The sequence below is a fragment of the Somniosus microcephalus genome, chromosome 9 (genome assembly GCF_052327205.1).
Source record: "Somniosus microcephalus isolate GS21.2 chromosome 9, FLI_Smic_1.0, whole genome shotgun sequence".
NCBI classification, from domain to species: Eukaryota; Metazoa; Chordata; class Chondrichthyes; order Squaliformes; family Somniosidae; genus Somniosus; species Somniosus microcephalus.
The window spans coordinates 186,866,688-186,891,243 of record NC_140995.1 but is presented as its reverse complement, the minus strand read 5'-3'; the positions used below and the strand labels follow the sequence as shown (position 1 = coordinate 186,891,243).

The following is a 24,556-nucleotide window of genomic DNA, read 5'->3' as shown; positions in this document are numbered from 1 at the left end:
AACTAATATATACTTGCAGGTTTCATGAAGGTTGACAATTTTTTCCTCTCCTGAAAATGCCAATTCCTTACTATTATACAGTTCAATGGGAGGGAGAGAGTGTGATTGCCTTCCCATACTTTGCTCGAAAGACCATTACTCACATGCGCATAAACTAGCAGTTTTTTCACAGCCCAGATGAAGCAAAAATAAATGATAGAACTTATCTTCACAAATTGATCATCGTTTGGAATCATTTCCCAATTATGTAAATGGTTTACATCATTCACCATGACTATGGCATTACATCATACTGAATAATTCATAAATGGATTTAATTACAGCGCTATTAAGAGAATGTAATTCCTTATTACGACATTCAATACATGAGTTCTGTTTATCCCGCAGCTTTAAATCTCCATCAACAAGACTATGCTGTTCGCCTAACTGAGCACACAAGCACAAACATTCAAAAATTCAGATAGCAGTCACTTTCCGCTTTGACAGGGTTAACTGTCACGTTCATGCTTTTCTGGAATGTTTCCACCAATATTAAAGATGTCACTATTGGTACTTATTCAGTTTTATTTTAGTTACAACACATCACCTGCAAAATTATAGTTAATATAAATACTAACAAGTAACCCAGATGATAACTTCAATAGGCAATGCTAAAGAAGGCTAGAGCAAATGTCTGCAGCTGTAATTTCAACTGCGTAATTAGGGATGCACGCAGCTGAGAAAGTGCTTTACCATGAGAAGGAGCGAATAATAGATGGTGATTCATCCAGGCTGCTTTTTTCACCTCCTAGTGGTCAGTTGAAGTGTGAAATTTGCAGAGTGCTGTTTGCCCTCATAATCTCTGGCTGCACTCTAATTGCCCTCAACTAACTAAGTAGCTTCTTTATTGTTAGCCCTTTTGATACAAAATTCCTTTTCAGTTTCACAAACACACACAAATATATGCCATCAAAGAATACATGGAAAGAGTATCTGTAAAGCTCTAAATCTCAACTTTACAAACGTTATTAAAGTAGGCTGAACCATAAAATCCTTAGTTGCAGTGCCCACTGAATAGACTTAAGCTAATTGTAAGTCCATTATGTGATTGCCCCCAAAGGATTGATTTATTTTCCCTTTATAAATAACAAGAAGTCAAACAGTATAGACAAGGGCATCTCGGAAAGCAACGCAGGAAGCAAAATAAAATTAGTTTTTCATAGAAACATAGAAGATAGGAGCAGGAGTAGGCCATTCGGCCCTTCGAGCCTGCTCCGCCATTCAATGTGATCATGGCTGATCATCCAAACTCAGTACCCTGTCCCTGCCTTTTCCCCATATCCCTTGATCCCTTCAGCCTCAAGAAACATATCCAACTCTTTCTTGAATATATTTAATGAACTGGCCTCCACCGCCCTCTGTGGCAGAGAATTCCACAGGTTCACCACTCTCTGGGTGAAGAAATTCCTCCTCATTTCAGTCCTAAATGGCTTACCCCTTATCCTTAGACTATGACCCCTGGTTCTGGACTCCCCGGCCATCAGAAACATCCTTCCTGCATCTAGTCTGTCCAGACCTGACAGAATTTTATAGGTTTCGATGAGATCCCCTCTCAATCTTCTAAACTCCAGTGAGTATAAGCCCAATCGACACAATCTCTCCTCATACGTCATTCCTGCCATCCCAGGTATCAACCTGGTGAATCTTCGCTGCACTCCCTCCATGGCAAGAACGTCCTTCCTCAGGTATGGTGACCAAAACTGCACACAATACTCAAGGTGCGGTCTCACCAAGGCCCTGTACAACTGTAGCAATGGTTCGATAATGGTTTGTTCCAAGATTAAACTTTTGAATATTCTGCAGCTGTAAAAAGTGGGGCATACTTATTGTCATGGACCATCGCCAAATAGAATTGCCTCTTAAAGTTCTAATACCATTTATCATGTATAACTTGAGAAATACATAGAAATGTGCAAGATTTGGAACATGCAATGCTTCCAGAAAAAGAAATCTAGAAAAATAGGTTTACTGTAATCAGTGATACTATTACAGTCCTGAAAAGAGTCAGTTATGAACAGGGTAGTTAGATATAAACCTGAAGAATGTACTTTTAACTATCCAAGAATCATCTGACCTTTAAAGACAAGTATCTACTTTCTCCTGGAATTGCTGAATGTATCTGATGGAGTAGTTACCTTGTTTTCTCGCTGAACCTGACTTGCTGATTTCTTTTTCTTCTCGTGTTTATAAATGTTTACCTCTTCTTCCCCTTTGGCTGTTCTACATTCTTCCTGCTTACTGTTAACATTAGAGAAGTATAATCACAAACGAGAAGTTAGTGGCACACACACACACAATCACCATGTGGCTAATGTAGAAACTGAACAAAAGATCACACATCAGTATATCATCTCACATCACATAACAGCATCGAGGTAGTTACTAATCAACTCCAAAGCAAAAATAAAACTGCAGTCGTCCACTTTAATATGAAACCATGTAATTCGTAAAACTCAATACAGTGCTGATGTTTGGCTGAACCCAGATTTTGCATTTTACAAATGGCTTTTTCTTTTAATTAAAAAAATTAAATTCTTTTAATTGATGCCTCACATTAATCAGTTGCCTGCCTCCTCTTTGGCAGCACCAAATAGCGAGGGTGCATTGTACGAAAGAAATTCAGCAATACCTCAAGGACTGACTGAAAGCTTTTCCTTTAAGCTTTTGAGAAAAAAAAAATTAAACATTCTTTCTAGAATTATGTTTCTCAGGGAAGTTGGTGGCAGTCTACGCTGGAACGTCGCTGCCATCTTCAAAACTTAGATGACAATTCAGCCTTGCGATAAGATGAGAGTGTCGGTCAGCTCAATGGTCAAAAATGAAATTGATCTTGGGCAGTCTCAGTTCAATTGCCAGTGGGTAGTGATCTTCGGCACAAACATGCCCTTAAATGTGTCACTACTTATTTTCAGTTATGAAAATCTTGCTCCGAGATACAACAAGCGTGCAGGATTCTGAAAACTGAAAGGAAAAGTGAAAGCTCTGATATTGGAGTAGAGGCACACTGCAAGTCAGCATGAGGCAAAGTCCCATTTAAATCTGCCCTGTGAGAATCTGATAGGGTCATTCTGTGTAGAGTTGGCAAATATTTACAACTGGTAGGACTGTTTACCCATGCACATTTAAAAAGAAAAAAAAATGAACGAAATAGGAAGATACTGCACTTGAAGAGTTAAAACTTCACACTGTGAAACAAGGTTAAAAACAAACGGTGGATTTAAGATACTCAGTGCATATATGTGATACTCTACCACAAGGACTGATTTTGCATGTCCAGTGAGTGCCTTACAAACCACAATGTCGGACACTACATTCTAAAAGGCGACACATATGGATAACTTATGGATTACCATTCATATTCTGAAGGTATACTGAATCCTTTAAATGAGACCAGATAAATTTCATTTCAACTACAAAATAAAAACTGTGACAAGTAATGCTACAATTTTGGTTGTAATCTACCAAAATTCCCTGGATTCTGGAGTGTTCCCAGCGGACTGGAAAACCGCAAATGTAACGCCCCTATTTAAGAAAGGAGAAAGACAGAAAGCAGGTAACTATCAACCAGTTAGCCTAACATCTATCATTGGGAAAATGCTGGAGTCCATCATTAAGGAAGTGGTAGCAGGACATTTAGAAAATCATAATATAGTCAAGCAGAGTCAGTATGGTTTTATGAAAGGGAAATCATGCTTAACAAATTTGCTGGAGTTCTTTGAGGATGTAACGAGCAGAGTGGATAAAGGAGAACCAGTAGATGTCGTGTATTTGGATTTCCAGAAAGCATTCGATGAGGTGCCACATAAAAGGTTACTACACAAGATAAGAGCTCACGGGGTTGGGGGTAATATATTAGCATGGATAGAGGATTGGCTAACTAACAGAAAACAGAGGCCTAGAAATTCGGTTGGCTTTGCGCCCAGTTTTTGCCCAAAGAGGGCTTTTGTGCCAATAGAGGAGTTCGCGCTGATATTCAGCGCTGCGGTAATGGCGGCGGTAGCCGGTAGCGCTGCGCCGGCACCGATGACGTCATCAGTGTGCGCAGTGCCCCGGTTCCGCCCCGATGCCGGCCCGAATCCCATATCCAGTTGCCGCCGCCTCCTCCGTGGCGGCCGCTACTTACATCCGGAGACCAGGGCCTTACTGCAGCCTTAGTGGGGCGCATAAAGGTGGAGGTGCGGCCGGCCGCTTTTTCGGCGGCCGCCTGCCCGCACCTCCTTCCCCGGCCTCCTCCACCACCCCCCACCCCGCGGCATTGCCGGCTGCTTTCCGCGAGCCCGGCACTTCTCCGTGGTGCCGGGCTCATTTGCCGGCACAATCCAGTGGCGATCTCCCCGTTGCAGGCACCTCCACCTTAAGAGAAGGAGGAGGCCTGCAGTACCGCAGCCTGCCGCACCACATCGGGTGGCGCAGCGGCGCCTACAGCGCTGAAATTCAGTTTCAGCGCCCCAAGCAGGGGCGGGCACACCCTGGAATAGCACCCGGTTCCGACTTGGGGCGCAAAAACCGAATATCTGACGGGCGCAACTGGCTCCGCGCTCAGCGCTAACTTTTGGGCGCAAACCAGCTGGCGGGCCCAAACTGAATTTCTAGGCCAGAGAGTCGGGATAAATGGGTCATTTTCAGGTTGGCAAACTGCTACTAGTGGGGTGCCGCAGGGATCAGTGCTGGGCCTCAACTATTTACAATCTATAATGATGACTTGGATGAAGGGACCGAAAGTAATGTAGCCAAATTTGCTGACGATACAAAGATAGGTGGGACAGCAAATTGTGTGGAGGATGCAAAGAATCTCCAAAGGGATATAGATAGGCTAAGTGAATGGGCAAAAATCTGGCAGATGGGGTTTAATGTGGGAAAATGCGAGGTTATCCACTTTGGTAGGAAAAATAAAAAAGCAAATTATTATTTAAATGGGGAGAGATTACAAAATGATTAGGTACAGAGGAATCTGGGGGTTCTTGTACATGAATCACAAAAAGTTAGCATGCAGGTACAGCAAGTAATTAGGAGGGCAAATGGAGTGTTGGCCTTTATTGCAAAGGGAATGGAGTATAAAAGTAGGGAAGTCCTGTTACAACTGTACAGAGCGTTGGTGAGACCACACCTGGAGTACTGCATACAATTTTGGTCTCCTTATTTAAGGAAGGATATACTTGCATTGGAGGCAGCTCAGAGAAGGTTCACGAGGTTGATTCCGGAGATGAAGGGGTAGTCTTATGAAGAAAGGTTGAGCAGGTTGGGTCTATACTCACTGGAGTTTAGAAGAACGAGAGGGAATCTTATTGAAACATATAAGATTCTGAAGGGGCTTGACAGGGTAGATGCAGAGAGGATGTTTCCCCTTGTGGGGGAATCTAGAACTAGGGGGCATAATTTCAGAATAAGGGTCACCCTTTCAAATCGGAAATGAGGAGAAATTTCTCCTCTCAGAGGGTCGTGAATCTTTGGAATTCTTTTCCCCAGAGAGCTGTGGAGGTTGGGACATTGAATATATTTAAGGTGGAGATAGACAGATTTTTGAACGGTAAGGGAGTCAAGGGTTATGGGGAGTGGGCAGGCAAGTGGAGTTGAGGCCAAGATCAGATCAGCCATGATCTTATTGAATGGCGGAGCAGGCTCGAGGGGCCAAATTATCTCCACCTGCTCCTATGTCTTACGTTCTTCTAAGAAATATATATTCCCACCTGGCTACACCTTGGGTTAGTTCTGGCACTACCACCCTCCGACTCCAGGCCACGAGGTCGCGTTCAGTGGCAATTTCACTTCTTGGTGCATTACTGTGCATCTGCCGCACACCTTCGATTTGTCCACTGCGTCTCAATCCAACATTTGGAGGTGAATGCATCTCAGAGGCAGAACTTTGAGAGCCTGGTATGAACAAATTCAGAAACTTTGCAATGCATGTTGCAACAGTCAAGACAGGTGAAAACTTAGATGGAAGTAGATTAGCAGAAACATGTTTGAAACACAATTTTATTTTTGAAAGCATTACTGAACATTCAATTGTCTACAAATACTAAATGAAAATAATGGAAAGCAGGATATGAAAAGCTTTGACACTAGACTATCTTTTTTTTTAATAAACAGAGACACGAAAGTCTCAGTTTCCCAATGCAACTTGGATGAGTTTAATTCTCTCTCTAGCTGGTGCACTCGGTGAAGCATGCCACCAGAAGATGGATAGAAAAGGCCGTAGTGGTAATGACAACTTGTGTGAGTAAGTGACAAATGATCAGAAATCATCCCTCTCCAAAATAATTAATGCCACTAGATATGAACAGTTGTAGAAATCATTGGAAAAACCCAGTTAGAGCCCTGGGAATAATACATAGGCATGCGAATGTCACTATAAATCAATTCTCGAGAAATTTTAACATAAAATAAGGTTTATTTTGGCATCAAAGTGTCATCTTAAAGATGTATTTTACACTGGCAAGCATATGGGCAGTTGTTGGGATTGTGTAATCTATTTCATTTTGCTTTTGGGGTGTGGGCGATAACAACAAGGTTGCACTGATTGCCCATCCTTAATTCCCCTGGTTTGGTATTTGAGTAACAAAATGGAAGGATCTACCAAGCAATTTTAAAAGAAAACTGGAGCCTAATGGTAGCAACTTATTTGCAAGTTTGATTAAAATCTAGTGAAGTCAAACTTGCCGAGATTACAAGTTAGTATGAATTATGTATGGATTCCAGTGTAACAACAAACAAACTCGCATTAATACAGTGCCTTATCACATGCTCAAAAAGTAAAGGGAACAAAAACAAAGCATTTTTGTTTGTGATGCATGACATTGTTGGCCTCTTTCTTTCTTGCTGCAATATGTACAGGGTTATAGGCAGGTCCCATTAAAGAAATGGCCACTACACATCAGGACACAGTTGAAGGCCCCGATATTCCTCCACTCTCTTTGCTTCGGTGCTGGACATGCTCTCTGAGGCTATAGTACATTGTGCCTGTCCAGGCCTTCAGGGCATTCATATTTATTGCAGTACGGCATTTGCATGGTCTGGTCCCACCTCTGGTGCAGGCCCATCCCTTGGCAGGGAGTTGCACCAGGAAACAGGAGCAGGAAATGCAGGCACAGCTCCAGTTTTGAAGGCTGCCAGCTCTGGGGCCTTCTGTTGGTGAACAGCAGTCTCCACAGATCCATGGGAAGGCTGCAAATGAAGGCACAACTTAATTTCTCAGGCCTCCATGGCCTTGCTGCCTGGCCCTCTGAAACCCTCCAATCTAAGGGGCGCCTAGCGCGCAAGGTCAAACCCCAATTACTTTGGGTGCCCTTCAAAATGGGCGTCCTTACATTGCACCAAGAAGAAACTGAAGCAGGAGGATCAGAAAAGTCGGCTCCTGCCTCATTTCTATGGCTACCCTTGTACCATAAAAACTATGTGTAATTTGTGTGTAACTACAGTGTGTGGGGGGGAGAAATAGAACACAACCCAGGTCTGGCGGGGCACCAACTTTTTTCCACTGATCTGGGGGCAGGCACTTCTTCTACCCGCATCCCCATCCCCCACATCCTCAGAGCAGTTTGGGGGAGATTTCCAGGTTACTCCGGGAATCCTGTCTGATGCACCCGACAGGCCCAGCTGAGCGCAGGCTTAGATTTCATTCTGGGCCTTAAGTAGACGCCAAAGTTACAAAATCAAATGCCGATCAATCTCGGAAGGACCAATTGCTGCTGGGAAAAGGGCCTGCCAACATGGGACAACAGGAATTTTGAATTCAGCATACCTTTCCAAGTGGTCTCTTGCTCCCCCTCAGGGCAGCAGGTGCCACTTTGAGATAATGCTAGTTCAGCAGGTTGGGTGGACCTTTTGCACAGCTACAGGCATTTGCTCATGTTATTTAAATAAGCCTGTCCCTGGGATCTGGAATGGGCTCGCAGTGGGAGCTTAGCGGCCGTGGGAATTTCTAGGCTTATATGTTTCACTGGCAGCTCTATTTAAGTCTGAGAGATGCATTTTTAGTTTCCTTTATCCCATGCAATCTTGAAAGGATTTTGAATGTGCACCAGAGTCCAAAGCCAGTTTTTCAGTCCTTATGAAGGGGAGACACAGACAGTACATGGAGAGTAAGTAAAATATCTGTCATATTGGGCAGAAACAACAAAAACCCAAAGCAAACTCAATTGCTACTTGGCCCTAAACAGACAATACAACATGGCTGATTACCTGACCATGGTAAAGGATAGCAAACTGAGAAAAACCTTGACAATGTACAGACTTAGTGAACATAGCCTGGCGATCGAAAAAGGTAGACACAGGCAGACCCGGCTACCAAGAGAGGACAGGATATGCTCTCACTGCAGTCAAGGAGTGGTGGAGACAGAGATGCACTTCCTCACAGGTTGTAGAAAATATCAGGGCTTAAGGGAGAATTTCTACCCAAAATTCACAAAAATATGCCCGGAATTCAGAAATTTGAATGACGACCAAAAACTCCCATACCTACTAGGGGAAGAGAGAAATTGTGTAACCTTAGCGGCACACTATGTTACAGCTTGCCATAAACAGAGGGACAACCACTAAATATAAGAAAAGAGTATATACAAATTATATGAATGTATATTTATACACTCAGGGATATATCTGTTTATACACTGTATGGATAGATCTGTATTTTTGTGTACAACCATGAATGTTTTTTGATGCTTTGGCAACATAAGATGTACCTTGTCATGCCAATAAAGCGATTTGAATTGAATTGTAAGTAGCAAATTCCTGGGATAGGGTTATGGTATGTGATCTTACTTCATGTCCAATGTTGCTGAGTTTTAGCAAAGGAAACCCAACTACAGTATTTGTTATTTTCTATTATGTCTAAGGAGGAATACTTAAGCTTGTATATTACTGTAAATCTGCTGCTTGGCTCTGCCATTGTTAACTTATCTAACTATTGCTAATAAATATGATTGGTAGTTCACAGCCTACACCATAGCCTGATAGAATGGGCATTCTATAACTTTCTGAAGTTATGGAAATCATGAGGGTAATGTGATACATCCTGAAAGCTGAAATACAGTGACAAAGGTTTCTATTTGACCCCTGGGCTTGCTACAACTACCTTGAAAGTGAATAGGAAAATACATATTCCAGTTCATAGGGAGCCTGGGCTTGTTATGGGAGTGATTAAACACACTGGAGTAAATGTTTAAAAATATAACAGTGGTAACAACAAAATTTAGGATTAGAATATCACATACAGACCAACAGATTTTTTTCAAACTTGTTAAATTTGAAGTAAATTGAGAGGTAGCAAACAACAGTTTTCAGAATGTCCAAAAGGGTTCAGTAAGACCTGGGCAGAGCTATAAATGGCCTGACTAGGAGCAGAGCAAAAGGAGAAAGAATGGGCATACCAGTTAGTAATGCCAAAACATTTTTGAGCTGTCGTCACTGTTGTTACACAGGCAAATACAGCACGTAGCTTTCGCACACCAGGATCCGACCAACAGCAAATTAAATGAAATAGGGTTATTATTTTTTTTTGCGGGGGGGGGGGATGTTTTCGAGGACGGAATGCTGGCTACGATACCAGGAAAACTCACTGCTCTTTCAATGATGCCATGGGAAGTTTTTTTTGCTCCATATAGCTTATCTAATATTGAAAAGCACTAATACAAAAGCAAAATACAGTACTGCGGATGCCGGAAATCTGAAATAAAAACAGAAAATGCTGGAAATACTCAGCAGGTCAGACAGCATCTGTGGAGAGAGAAACAGAGTTAACGTTTCAGGTCGATGACCTTTCGTCAGAACAGACGAAGGGTCATCGACCTGAAACGTTAACTCTCTTTCTCTCTCCACAGATGCTGCCTGGCCTGCTGAGTATTTCCAGCATTTTCTGTTTTTATTTGAAAAGCACTAGTTGTCTAATAAGCAATTACTTATCGATTCTGGAGACAATCTGAATAAAACTTCTTCTGGCAATTCTGTTCCCTCTACTGCTGAAAGTGTTGATTGTTTGCTGGGGCACAGCTTCAAGGGACAGATACCCTCCACTACTTCACCCAGGTTACTGTTACTCATATGTGAACTTTGACAATATCAACGTGTTATTCCACCACAGGAGGACATTTCAGGTGAGCATAATCCTTATCCCTTCCCGGCGTCCACACACATATACTTTCAGCAGTGGATCATTGGATAGCAACCAGGATTGGAAACTTTGGGCAATTCCCACCCCCCTCCCCTCTCTTCCGCTCCACCCAAACCCAGGGACAGTAATACAGTGGCCCAGATTTACCACTTTTGCAGAATTGCAGTTAAATCTCTGGTATGGTGGAATTCCTGCCCACCACAAAGGTAGGGCCCTGACCCCAGCTAATTCTCCAGTCTCAGGGTCACTTGAATATTTTTGGAGGGCTCTGCCAAGGGACATTAGAGGCCTGCCAGAGTGTAGCCAGTGGCCTCAGGACTGCCAGTAAAACCAAGATTTTTTTTTAAATTCCGCTCTATAATCTCTGTGATCAACTGCAAAGTGATTGATGTCACAGGCTACCTGACTTTTAAAATCTAAGCCTACCCCACACCTCACCCCCGTTCTGCTGCCACAGCAACATTGGATACAAGGGATGAATCGGTGTCCCTTTTGTTCACCACTGCTATGGAATAAATGATGGAAAATATATCAACGACATTTTCCATCGTTTCTACCCGATTACAATATACAGTTCGGGGAATTGTGCCCTGGCTGGCCCTTCTCCTGGCAAACTGGAGGTACATAAAAATGGGTGGGGACACAGCAGAACGCATCTTTGACCCAGTTCCTGCCTCAATTCTGCCAAAAAGTTGATGGCGAGATGGTGTGAAATCCTGACCAGTAAATGTATTTTAAGTTATTATTATTCCGGTGACAGCAGTGTGTTCAAAATGTTTCCAAATGCACAAAGAGAAGTCTTTTTTTTTGAAGTTCACAGGAAGGGGAAAGAATGAAATGGGTGTTTAAGTTTGGTAAGTCTTGAGTATTGAGGCAGACAACTATTTCTTACCAAAATCCAACAGCTCATGTCTATTTTAGAAAGGACCTTGGTGTCTAATGTAATGGAGGACACCTGAGAGCCAATCAAATCCTGCAGAAGGCTTCTTACGTTTTTAAGGTGACAATTTAGTGTTCATGGACAGACGGATGATACATAGGAGATAGGAGCAGGAGAAGGCCATTTGGCCCCTCGAGCCTGCTCCGCCATTTAATGAGATCATGGCTGATCATCCAAATTCAGTACCCTGTCCCTGCTTTCTCCCCATATTCCTTGATCCCTTTAGCCTTAAGAAATATATCTAACTCCTTCTTGAATATATTTAATGAATTGGCCTCAACTGCCTTTTGTGGTAGAGAATTCCACAGGTTCACCACTCTCTGGGTGAAGAAATTCCTCATCTCTGTCCTAAATGGCTTACCCCTTATCTTTAGACTGTGACCCCTGGTTCTGGACTCCCCCGCCATCGGGAACATCCTTCCTGCATCTAGTCTGTCTAGTCCTGTTAGAATTTTATAAGTTTCAATGAGATCCCCTCTCATTCTTCTAAACTCCAGCGAATATAAGCCCAATCGACCCAATCTCTCCTCATACGTCATTCCTGTCATCCCAGGTATCAGTCTGGTGAATCTTCGCTGCACTCCCTCCATGGCAAGAACGTCCTTCCTCAGATAAGGCGACCAAAACTGCACACAATACTCAAGGTGTGGTCTGACCAAGGCCCTGTACAATTACAGTAAGACATCCTTGCTCCTGTACTCGAATCCTCTCGCTACGAAGGCCAACATACCATTTGCCTTCTTAACTGCCTGCTGCACCTGCATGCTTACCTTCAGCGACTGGTGCATAAGGACACCCAGGTCTCCCAATCTATTGCCATTCAGATAATAATCTGCCTTCCTGTTTTTGCCACCAAATTGGATAACCTCGCGTTTATCCACATTATACTGCATCTGCCATGCATCTGCCCAATCACCCAACCTGTCCAAATCATACTGGAGTTTCTCGGCATCCTCTTCACAGCACACACGCCCACCCAGCATAAAAACTATCCTATGCTAATTTTCCTGCTTTTTTTTTTAAACCTACAATAATGCATTTATTAATTGGTTATTAAATTATCCTACCTATTCTTCCTCTGTTCAAGGTGTTGTTGGTACCTGTAGTCAGTCTCTGGTCTTGTTCCTGCTGAAGGCGTTGTATTATGTTGTCTAAAGGGCTGATTTCATGGCTTGCTTGCTGACTAAGAACCTGGTTCAACCCTAAAAGATAGTGACAAAAAAGCAAAACCAAAACAGTAAGCAAAAATAGATAATTTTATCATTATTAACATAAAGAATTAATAAACAATCACTGTCAGACCTGGTGGTAAAGAGATCACATTTTCCAAAATAGGTAACTTTGTAGAATCTCTGCTGATCCACAATATTTTACCAAACACCAACTCGTAAACAAAAAAAAAATCAGTGTTATATACCTATCTGACAACAGCAGCATCTGATCCTCTGAATGCTACACTTAGCACATAGACTTAATGGTTACTGCATTCTACTTATCCCGGCCATGACAATAAGGCCCATTTATCTGTATGTTTCCAGCATGGTCTGCAACATGCCCTAGATATATATTTGTACTTCTTAAGTTTAGAATAATATACTTCACTCAGCACAAGTTAAATGTGACGTGAGCTTTTGTCAAGACATTGGCGCTGTGATTTCGTGGTGAAACCATTATCTTCTATGTAGTGTTTCGAAGGTACACTGACATTAAGTGAGTGATAAAAGTCCCAGCCAATGGACAGAAAAAACTATGTAGCAAAGTAAACAGCCATTAACAGGTCATGTGTCTATCTCAGGCTTTTCAATAAAAAATGTAGATTTTTTTAAAGTGAATATTAATCAAGTTCAGAAGAGCAATCACCTATTTCAGATATTTCACTTTGTAACATTGCATGCCATAATCTTGGATCAGTCTTTAACTACTCTTGGAGCTTTTCTGTTCATGTTACCTGTGGCAGACACGCCCATCTGTGGGATGAGTTGGTCATCTTTACAGTTCTCCCGGCCAGGTACCAGTCGCTGGTATTTTGGCGGATGGGGGTTGCCATCCACATCCACCAGGAATGGAGGCGGCATAAGATGTGGTGCCTGCTGTGTCTGCTCATCCAAGACATAGTTGTTGGTATCGCGAATTAAGGGTCGATAATCCGTATGGAAAAACATCTGATCAGAAATCTAAAGCAGGAGATTTTGAAAGATATTAGAATTTATTTTGAAAGCTTTGTTAAAATGATTGCATTTGTTTATTTTTTTTTTAATTGAAAACTACATAAATGAACCAACTAGAAGAAACCATTTTTACTTCAATCTTCTGAATTTTTAGTTCAAAAAAGTGAGGGATATTTGTGCTAGGAAATTAAACATACTCCCATTTTGGAAAAGGGGAATCAAAACTGTTAGGGCAGACACATTTTATTTGCAAGTGTTTCACATGTTGTTATCTTGAATAAAATGGCCTATTTTTCTGCTGTGTTTTGAAGGGGGTAAAGATTGGCCAAACATGGATTCTGTGAAGCAACAATGTGGGTCAATGCACAGTGCCACAGAAAGGCGAGATGCAGATTTAACCCCCCTGCTTCACCAAGTTTCAGATTTCAGCTACGCAGCTGCATAGAGGTGCCGGTTTAAGGCCAGGATCTCCCCTTCTATTTTGGGATAGGGAAGGTAGGGATGGTGTGCGAAGGGAAATCACACGAAAAGTTTTCTCGAGGTCAACTACTGAACGCTTCCGATCAGTTAAGAACAGCACTGGCTCGGACCTGGGAGCAGGGTCCTCATTTTGTCCTCTCAGCCACAAGAAGTGCATGGCTAGGTGGCACCAGTGAGTGGAAAAAGAACAGAAGAGACAAACAATTAAATTACATGCTAATGGATGCTAAATAACTGTAGTTACTTTCTGTATGGACCCAGGATTACTTGCGTTGATGGGACAGAGGCAGACTGTTTCATATGCCAAACATCTGTAGATTAATTTTTCATTCAGGATGGCAGCAGACCACCAGAAATAGGAACATACATTTTGGTTTGTCTTCCTTTGGCATAATTTTAAATTCAAACTTCTATTTTAGCAAATTTTGTTGAAATTGGGTAAAACTTTATGATGATGATAAATATCATCATCAAAAATCAGCTTTTCACAAACAACTTTTCATCAACAGTCAACTGTGTTTCTTGATATTAATGTAATATATTAAATTGTTCTTTATACTAAACTGCATGTTGTGTAGCAGTTTCTGACAATCTGTTATGTGTTTTATGTTTAAACCAATAAAAGCCAATAAGCACTCTTCCTCCTAGCACCAGAATGTAAAGTTTTAATGTCAGTGTTTATTTTTGGTAATACTAATAAAACACCTAAAATATAGATGTCTTAAAAAAACATTGCTAGATATTTACCTGGCTGGCATATCTACAATTTGTGGGCTAAATTTGTGCCAACAATGTTTTCTCAAAACTAAAAAATGTTGATTGCCTCAGTAGTAATATAGGAAGCTGTCACTCTGTCAAATAACATTAAAACTGCAAAATTAAGGATAAAACAACAATACTGTACCTCATCATTTTACACCCATTTTTATTCTTTTTTGAAACAGAACACAGTGATAAAACTCAGATTTATGCAACCAAAAAATAGCTAAATTAATTAATAAATTATGTTTTAAAATAAAATATGAAAGTGCAACAAACTGCGGAATGGAAAAAGGCATGAAACCCATTCCCTACAATGTACCAGACACGACCAAGACCTCCATGGAACTTAATCCAAAATTCCTGAGCAAGGCACTTTATACCAGGTAAAATTCCAAAACAACAAGGCCTAGAAATTTGGTGGTGCCCCGTTTGGGGCGCCAGTCTCGCCAGGGCGCCGGAAGTACTGCCCCGGAAGGAGTCGTGAGCGCCTGCCGGAAATTCAGTTTGAGCACCCCAAACGGAAGCGTGGCGCTACTCGAGGCGCCCCGCATCCGTCTTGGGGCGTTGCAACTGAAGTTCACAGCGCAACGTGCTGCAGCGCCACACGCTGCGGCACGGTGCGCTGTGGTACTGCAGGCCTTCCTCCCCTTCTTAAAGGGGAGGGGCCTGCTGCAGCGCGATCTAAGATCGCGAGTGCTGGCAAAAGAGCCCGGTACTGAGGAGAAGTGCTGGGCTCTTGTGAGACAGCTGGCACAACGCGCGGGGGGGCTCAGGAGGCCGGGGACGGCTGCGCGAAGAGGTGCTGGCAGGTGGCCAGCAAAAAAAATAGCCGCCCCACACCTCAACCGCCGCAGGTAGGCACCCCTGAACCGGTCGCAAATTGCAACCGGCGTTACAGCAGGGGGCGCTACCAAATTTCACGATCGGGGCGGTAGCGGGGCGCTGCGCACACCGATGACGTCATCGGTGGCGGCGCAGCGCTAACGGCTAGCCCCGCTAAATTTTGTGGGAGGCGTAGCCAGTGGCGCTAAACCCACTAAGTGCCCTCTTTGGGCGCTAACTGGTGGCGCAGCCCACCGAATTTCTAGGCCCAAATGTCCTCCTTGCCATGTACTGAACAACATACTGCAAATGATCCATAACTATTTGATCACTTAAGACCTAGATCTATCTCTGCAACCTTCAATCCCATTTCCTGCCAGATAACCATTCAACTTTTTTTTAAATCAGTGAATTAGCACCAAATCTGCTGGAAGTTCATTCCACATATAACTGTGAGAAAATACATTCCGAAGAATCTCTAGCCGAGAATGAAATTTCACTATATTGAATCTGTGTCCTCTATACAGCAACCAACTGAAGCCAAAAAGCTTTCTTACAATCCATTAATTCAACATTTTAAAGACCCGAATTATGTAATTTCTCAATCTCTTCGCATAGAAAGAAAAATCAGTTTCTTCAGATGCTGGTTATGATACTAGACCCAAGGCTCATGAGTTCAAAGACCACCATGACAAGTTGGGAAACTGAATTCAATAAATCTGGTCATTGGTGGGTGAGCACCAGAAAATTACCATGAAATCTGCTAGGTTGTTGTAAAAATCCAATTGCCACCCCTACCTGCTCTGGCCTACCTGTGATTCCAGTCCCACATTATGTGGTTGACTCTTAATGCTCTCAGGAAAACTATAAAAAGCCAATAATTTTAATTATGATTAAGCAACTGAAAGAAAAAATATATTGTCCCTAGACAATATTTTTCCCCCTCTTATGTGAAAAGTTAAAGAAAACGTGTCTTAATAAATTGTTGCTGGCTTACAATGATAGTTCAATTTTTTTTTAATTCTTTAACTTTACACGCAGAGGAAAAAAATACCTCCTGCATCATCAAAAATATTGATTCGCTGATTTCTTTAAAACAAGTTATCTATTTTCTCACTGATAACATTCATCTGCCATGGAAAGACAGACTATACAAGAAACACAAGTCTGGATAGCTTTGTACTGCATTCTTCTGACATCCAGTAGCCTACCCACATGCTGTCAGCTGTGGCTCAGTTGGTAGCACACTCGCCTCTGGGTCAGAAGGTTGTGGGTTCAAGTCCCACTCCAGCGACTTGAGTACATAAAGCTAGGCTGACACTCCAGGGGAGTGCTGTATTGTTGGAGGTGCCATCTTTCAGATGAGATGTTAAACCGAGGCCCTGTCTGCTCTCTCAGGTGGACGTAAAATATCCCATGGCACTATTTCGAAGAAGAGCAGGGGAGTTATCCCCGGTGTCCTGGCCAATATTTATCCCTCAACCAACATAACAAAAACAGATTATCTGGTCATTATCACATTGCTATTTGTGGGAACTTGCTGTACACAAATTGGCTGCCGCGTTTCCCACATTACAACAGTGACTCCACTTCAAAAGTACTTCACTGGCTGTAAAGCGATTTGAGATGGCCGGTGGTCATGAAAGGCGCCATAGAAATGCAAGTCTTTCTTTTTTCTTTTTACTGAGCTAGCAGCAAGGAGAATTAAATACTTACATAATGAGAAGGTCAACTGAGAGTATAATCTGAATATATTTGCAATGCTGCAGTTTCAAAGAATTAGAAAATGTTCATTACCAGCACAAACAGAAAAAAATGATGAGACAAATTATGTTTTATTTCTACTTCATACCTTGTCATATTTACTACTCGAGCCAAAGCCAAAGATGAGAAGATGCCCATGGGAGTCAGTACATGCAAAATGCTGCCCATCAGGGGAGCATTTGCAGTCAAACACTGCTCCATGTCCCTGACCTTCAATCTGAAACATAAATACATACGGCATGTAAAAATAACAAGGAGGAAAACACACATGTAAAGCAGTTGTGTATGTTGCATTCTAAAAAAACATATTTCAGAACAAGCAGTTTAGGCTTAGATTTTATGATGATTACCAGAGAAGAATAGTATGGTTGACTTTATTGCCAGTACCGCATACATAAAACACACTCGAATTTCTGATATAGAAGTTTTTTTTTAAATTAGAATTAAACAATTGCACTATATTCCCCAAGGAGGAAAATCATTCTGTAGCCACACTCACCACAGAAATTAAGTCACAATTAATCCAAGAGAAGTTAATGATTGAAGACGAAAAAAAAATCAGCAGCAATGGAAAAAGAGACTATTCTGTCCTTTAAATGTAAAAAAAAAATCTAGGCATTTTTATTGTGTGGGCTAAAGCACAAAACAATTATTGAACTCCTGCCCAAGGCTACTCATTGAGAACAGGCAGAACACTACATACAGTATTTCAGCTGCATGAATTACACTCATCATCCCCACGTGACTGGAGTGGCTTTAAATAGAACTAAGATCTCACAATGCTCAAGTCAATGTGCTGACTACAGTAAGCACATCTGCATTTGTAGTGATTATTTGGAGGGAGGAAGGAGAGGGCAGTTTTCAGTGTTACATAGACCCTAGAAGTGTCAGTAATTTGTAGTGCCAAGTATAGAGAGTTCTGGATTATTCAGCAGGTTACAGACTAATAAAACTAAATTGAAGCAGCATTTTTATTCATAATAAAGTTAGCTTTTTCAAAAATCTATTTACATACTGCTTGATCTTTTATCCTCCTAGTATCAATTGAAAATACCAGTGAAGGAGATAGCAAAAAGAAAATAACAAAATCAGGTTTTGGCTTTCTCAGTTGCACAAATAAACCACAAAATATTTTACAATTAATCCCCATTAACAAGGAACCTTGTAATATTCTATGTGATCTTACAATATTGCTACCCAAAAGCTCCACTATGCAGTTCCATTTTGATAGGAAAGATGGGAAGTTATTACATAGAATAAATCTCAAGACATTTTCTACAAAAACAAAATTTAGTTCCACGTTATGTAGCCAGGAGTAGGCTAGAAGAACAAGGCAGAGACTGGGTACTCTGAAAAGTGGCTCACTTCCAGACCCCCAAAACCAACCCCCACCTACAAGATTCAAGTCAGGAGTATGATGGAATATTCACCATCTGGCTGGATGGGTTCAGTCACAACAACACTGAAGAAACTCAACACCATCCAGGACAGAGCAGTTTGCTTGGTCGGTACATGCCACTGGACTCAATATCCATCCCATCCACCACTGGCACACTGTGGCTGCAGTATGTACAGTCTACAAGATTCACTGCCGTAAATTACCATGGTTACTTTGACAGCATCTCCCTCTCATTGAAGCATACAAAATTATTACAGGGCTTGATAGGGTGGATGCTGGGAGAATGTTTCCCTTGGTTGGGGAGTCTAGGACCAGGGGCCACAGCCTCAGGATAAAGGGTAGGCCATTCAGGACTGAGATGAGAAGAAATTTCTTCACATAGAGGGTGGTGAATCTTTGGAATTCTCTACCCGAGAGGGCTGTGGAGGCTCAATCATTGGGAATATTCAAAACAGAAGTCGATAGATTTCTGACTAGTAAGGGCATCAAGGGATATGGCGATAGGGCCGGTGAATGGCGTTGAGGCAGAAGATCAGCCATGATCTTATTGAATGGTGGAGCAGGCTCGACGGGCCGAATGGCCTATTCCTGCTCCTATTTTTTATGTTCTTACGTTCTCTCCTGCCACCTCTACCATCAAGAAGGATAAGAGCAGCAATGTTGTGGGAATGCAATCACCTTCAACTTACCTCCGAAGTCCCACTTGGGTATACATCACTATTCCTTCATGATTGCTGGGTCAATACCCTGGAATGCCCTACCTAACATCATTGTGGGGGCAGCATCAATACAAGGACAGCGGTGATTCAAGGAAAAGGCCAACTACAGATGAGCAATAAATGCGCTTAACCAGTGTTTCCCACATCCAGAGAACAAATAATATAAAAAGATGAGTAGGATGAGGCGATGACAACGATCAGCACTAACTTGGTTTAATATAAAAACACATTCTAAAACCCTTCACAGATATTAGGAGGGGTAACCAAATGCTTCGTCAAAGAGCTGGATTTTAATGATGGTCTTAAAGGAGAGGGAGTTGCAACGGTGGAGGGATTTAGGGAGGGAATTCCAGTATGTAGGGCTCAGACAGGTATAGACTCAGCCACCAATGGTAGGTTGAAGGTGGCGGGGAGGGAAAGAGATGCACATGGCGGCAGATTAAGCAAGGGATCACGAATTGGGGGCAGGTGGGGGTCGGGTAGAAGGTTACAGAGATAGGGAGGGGAGAGGCCATTGTAGGATTTTAAATTTGTGGCATTGTAAACCAGTGTGGGTCAGTGAGGACAGGGGTGATGTGTGAGCTGGACTTGGTGTGGGATAGGATAGGGGCAGCAGAGGTTCGGATGCACTGAAATTTAGAGAGGGCGAGGAATGGGAGGCTGGCCAGTCAAGCATTGGAGTAATGAGTCTGGATGTGACAACAGATTATTGTTGGTTGTGGTTGTTGGTAGAGGTTGAGAGTAGGCTTTTCCCATGATTTTATAGCTTGATCTAAAGGACATGTTGTTTTTAGCAGTGACATAGAAACATAGAAGATAGGAGCAGGAGTAGGCCATTCGGCTCCTCGAGTCTGCTCCGCCATTCAATGAGATCATGGCTGATCATCCAAATTCAGTAATAACAACAGAAAATGCTGGAAATGCTCAGCAGGCCAGGCAGCATCCGTAGAGAGAGAAACAGGGTTAACGTTTCAGGTCTGGGACCCTTCATCAGAACTGGAAAAAGCTGGAAATGTAACAGATATTAAGCACAGATATTAAGCAGGTGCAGAGACAGGGGGGGGTTTAAGGAGGGGAGGAAGGAATTGAAAGAACATGCTGCGAAAGTGTTGCAAATGGGAATGGCAAAATCATACTGCATGAAAAATGGGGGCAGGGATTATTATCTGAAATTGTTGAACTCTATGTTGAGTCCGGCAGGCTGTAAAGTATCATTAAACCTGCTGATAAGTGTGGTGCTGTTGTTGTTTGGCGAACCGACCTCTACCGTGCGGAAGCTGAACGCCAACTCTCCGACACCTCCTCCTACCTCCGCCTGGACCATGACCCCACTAGCAAAAATCAAGCTATTGTTTCCAAAACTGTCACTGATCTCATCTCCTCTGGAGATCTTCCCTCCATGGCCGCCAACCTCATAGTCCCCCAACCCCGCACAGCCCGCTTCTACCTCCTTCCCAAGATCCACAATCAGGACTGCCCTGGTAGACCCATCATTTCAGCCTGTTCTTGCCCCACAGAATTTATCTCTTCCTATCTCGACTCTATTTTTTCTCCCCCTGTCCAGTCTCTTCCCACCTACATTCGCGACTCTTCCGACGCCCTCCGTCACTTTAACAGTTTCCAGTTTCCTGGCCCCAACCGTCTCCTTTTCAATATGGACATCCAATCCCTCTACACCTCCATCCCCCACCAGGACGGCCTTCGGGCGCTCCGTTTCTTCCTTGAACAGGGGCCCAACCAGTCCCCATCCACCACCACCCTCCTCCGCCTGGCTGAACTTGTTCTCACATTGAACAACTTCTCCTTTGACTCCACTCACTTCCTCCAAATTAAAGGTGTTGCTATGGGAACCCGCATGGGCCCTAGCTATGCCTGCCTGTTCATGGGATATAGAGTCATAGAGTTATACAGCACGGATAGAGGCCCTTCGGCCCATCGTGTCCGCGCCGGCTATCAAGCCCTGTCTAATCTAATCCCAAATTCCAGCATTTGGTCCATAGCCTTGTATGCTATGGCATTTCAAGTGCTCATCCAAATGCTTCTTAAATGTTGTGAGGGTTCCTGCCTCCACAACCCTTTCAGGCAGTGAGTTCCAGACTCCAACCACCCTCTGGGTGAAAAAGTTCTTTCTCAAATCCCCTCTAAACCTCCCGCCCTTTACCTTGAATCTATGCCCCCTAGTTATTGACCCCTCTACTAAGGGAAAAAGCTCCTCAGCATCCATCCTATCTATGCCCCTCATAATTTTGTACACCTCAATCATGTCCCCCCTCAGCCTCCTCTGCTCCAAGGAAAACAAACCCAATCTGCCCAGTCTCTCTTCATAGCTGAAGCGCTCCAGCCCTGGTAACATCCTGGTGAACCTCCTCTGCACCCTCTCCAACGCGATCACATCCTTCCTGTAGTGTGGCGACCAGAACTGCACACAGTATTCCAGCTGTGGCCTAACCAGTGTTTTATACAGCTCCATCATAACCTCCTTGCTCTTATATTCAATGCCTCGGCTAATGAAGGCAAGTATCCCATATGCCTTTTTTACCACCTTATCCACCTGTTCCGCCGCCTTCAGGGATCTGTGTACTTGCACACCCAGATCCCTCTGACCCTCCGTCTTGCCTAGGGTCTTACCATTCATTGTGTATTCCCTTGCCTTGTTAGTCCCCCCAAAGTGCATCACCTCGCACTTTTCCGGGTTAAATTCCATTTGCCACTGTTCCACCCATCTGACCAACCCATCTATGTCGTCCTGCAGACTGAGGCTACCCTCCTCGCTATTTACCACCCTACCAATTTTTGTATCATCCGTGAACTTACTGATCATACCTTTTACATTCATATCCAAGTCATTAATGTAGACCACAAACAGCAAGGGACCCAGCACCGATCCCTGTGGTACCCCACTGGCCACAGGCTTCCAGTCACAAAAACAACCTTCGACCATCACCCTCTGCCTTCTGCCACTAAGCCAGTTTTGTATCCAGTGTGCCAAGGCACCCTGGATTCCATGGGCTCTTACCTTCTTGACCAGTCTCCTGTGCGGGACTTTATCGAAGGCCTTACTGAAATCCATGTATACCACATCCACTGCGTTACCCTCATCCACACACCTAGTCACCCCCTCAAAAAATTCAATCAAATTAGTCAGACATGATCTTCCCTTGACAAAGCCATGTTGACTATCCCTGATTAATCCTTGCCTCTCCAAGTGGAGACAAATTTTGTCCCTCAGAATTTTTTCCAATAATTTTCCTACCACTGATGTTAGGCTCACTGGCCTGTAGTTCCCCGGTTTTTCCCTACTTCCCTTCTTGAATAATGGTACTACATTAGCGGTTCTCCAGTCCTCTGGCACATCCCCTGTGGCCAGAGAGGTCCTGAATATATGTGTTAGAGCCCCCGCAATCTCTTCCTTTGCCTCACACAGCAGCCTGGGATACATTTCATCCGGGCCTGGGGATTTATCCATTTTTAGGCCAGCTAAAACCGCCAGTACCTCCTCCCTCTCGATGTTAATATGTTCGAGCATATCACAGTCCCCCCGCCCTATTTCTATGTCTACATCGTCCTTCTCCATAGTGAAAACAGATGCAAAAAATTCATTCAGAACCCCTCCTACATCTTCCGGCTCCACACACAGATTGCCACTTTTGTCCCTAATGGGCCCTATTTTTTCCCTAGTTATCCTCTTACCCTTAATATACTTATAAAACATCTTAGGATTTTCCTTTATTTTGCTCGCCAGTGTTATTTCATGGCCCCTCCTTGATCTCCTAATTTCTTTTTTAAGTATCCCCCTGCACTTTTTGTACTCCTCTAGGGCTTCCTCCGTCTTTAGCCTTTTGTATCTGCCAAAAGCCCTCCTTTTTTTCCTAATCCATTCTCGTATATCCCCTGACATCCAAGGTTCCCTGTGGTTTTTGGAACCACCCTTGACCTTTACGGGAACATGTTGCCATTGTATGATCTCAATCTCCCTTCTGAAAGCCTCCCATTGCTCCGATGCGGATTTTCCTACAAGTAACTGATCCCAGTCCATTTTGGCCAGATCCTGCCTTATCCTATTAAAATCGGCCTTCCCCCAATTTAGAACCTTTATTTCCGGCCCATCCATGTCCTTTTCCATGACCACCTTAAATCTTACCATATTATGGTCACTGTCACCAAAGTGCTCACCTACTAGCACTTTTTCCACTTGGCCAGCCACATTCCCTAGAATTAGGTCCAGTACCGCCCCCTCTCTTGTAGGACTTTCTACATGCTGGCTCAAAAAGCTCTCCTGGATGCACTTTAAGAATTCTACACCCTCTGAGCCTTTCACACTCTGACTATCCCAGTTAATATTGGGGAAGTTGAAATCCCCCATTATTATTACCCTATTATTTGCACATTTCTCTGAGATTTGCCTACATATCTGTTCCTCTATCTCCCCCTGACTGTTTGGAGGCCTATAGTACACTCCCAGCAAAGTGCTTGCCCCCTTTTTGTTTTTAAGCTCCACCCATATGGCCTCATTAGAGGAACCTGCTAATATATCATCCCTCCTTACTGCAGTAATTGACTCCTTAATTAATATTGCGACACCCCCTCCTCTTATACCTCCCCCTCTGTCTCGCCTGAAGATTCTGTACCCCGGAATATTGAGCTGCCAGTCTTGCCCCTCCCTCAACCATGTCTCCGTGATAGCAACAATATCATACTCCCATGTGTTTATCAACACCTTCAGTTCATCCACCTTATTTGCAAGACTCCTTGCATTAAAATAGATGCCATCCAGCCTTGCCCTTATATGTTTGCCCTGTCTACCAAGCTGACTTGTTTTTTTCTCTATAATTGGCAGCACATCACCCCCTATTTCAGCTCCCCTCTGTATCCCATCCCCCTGCCAAGTTAGTTTAAACCCCCCCCAACAGTGCTAGCAAACCTCCCCGCAAGGATATTTGTCCCGCTCTGGTTCAGGTGCAACCCGTCCGACTTGTACAAGTCCCACCTTTCCCAGAAGCAGGCCCAGTGATCCAGGAAAGTAAAACCCTCCCCCCTACACCAACTCCTTAGCCACGCATTCATCTGCTCTATCCTCCCATTCCTATACTCACTAGCACGTGGCACTGGGAGTAATCCAGAGATTACAACCTTTGAGGTCCTGCTCTTTAATCTGTTACCTAGCTCCCTAAATTCTTGATGCAGGACCTCATCTCCCTTCCTTCCTATGTCGTTGGTCCCAATGTGGACCACGACCTCTGCCTGCTCACCCTCCCCCTTAAGAATGCCCTGCAGCCGCTCAGTGACATCCCTGACCCTGGCCCCAGGGAGGCAACAAACCATCCTGGAGTCACGTTTGCGGCCACAGAAACACCT

General features: G+C 43.4%; 1 protein-coding gene across 1 annotated transcript in view; it reads right to left on the bottom strand.

Moving 5' to 3' along the window:
* Positions 1–24,556, bottom strand: part of phip (PHIP subunit of CUL4-Ring ligase complex) — a 291,703-nt gene that overhangs the window by 83,954 nt on the left and 183,193 nt on the right. The window contains exons 16-20 of the mRNA XM_085997697.1: positions 17,172–17,300; positions 13,036–13,261; positions 12,155–12,289; positions 5,727–5,910; positions 2,175–2,277 (exon numbers count right to left, since the gene is read on the bottom strand). Of these exons, the coding sequence (XP_085853823.1) occupies positions 2,175–2,277; positions 5,727–5,910; positions 12,155–12,289; positions 13,036–13,261; positions 17,172–17,300 (777 nt within the window). The remainder of the gene's footprint in view (positions 1–2,174; positions 2,278–5,726; positions 5,911–12,154; positions 12,290–13,035; positions 13,262–17,171; positions 17,301–24,556) is intronic.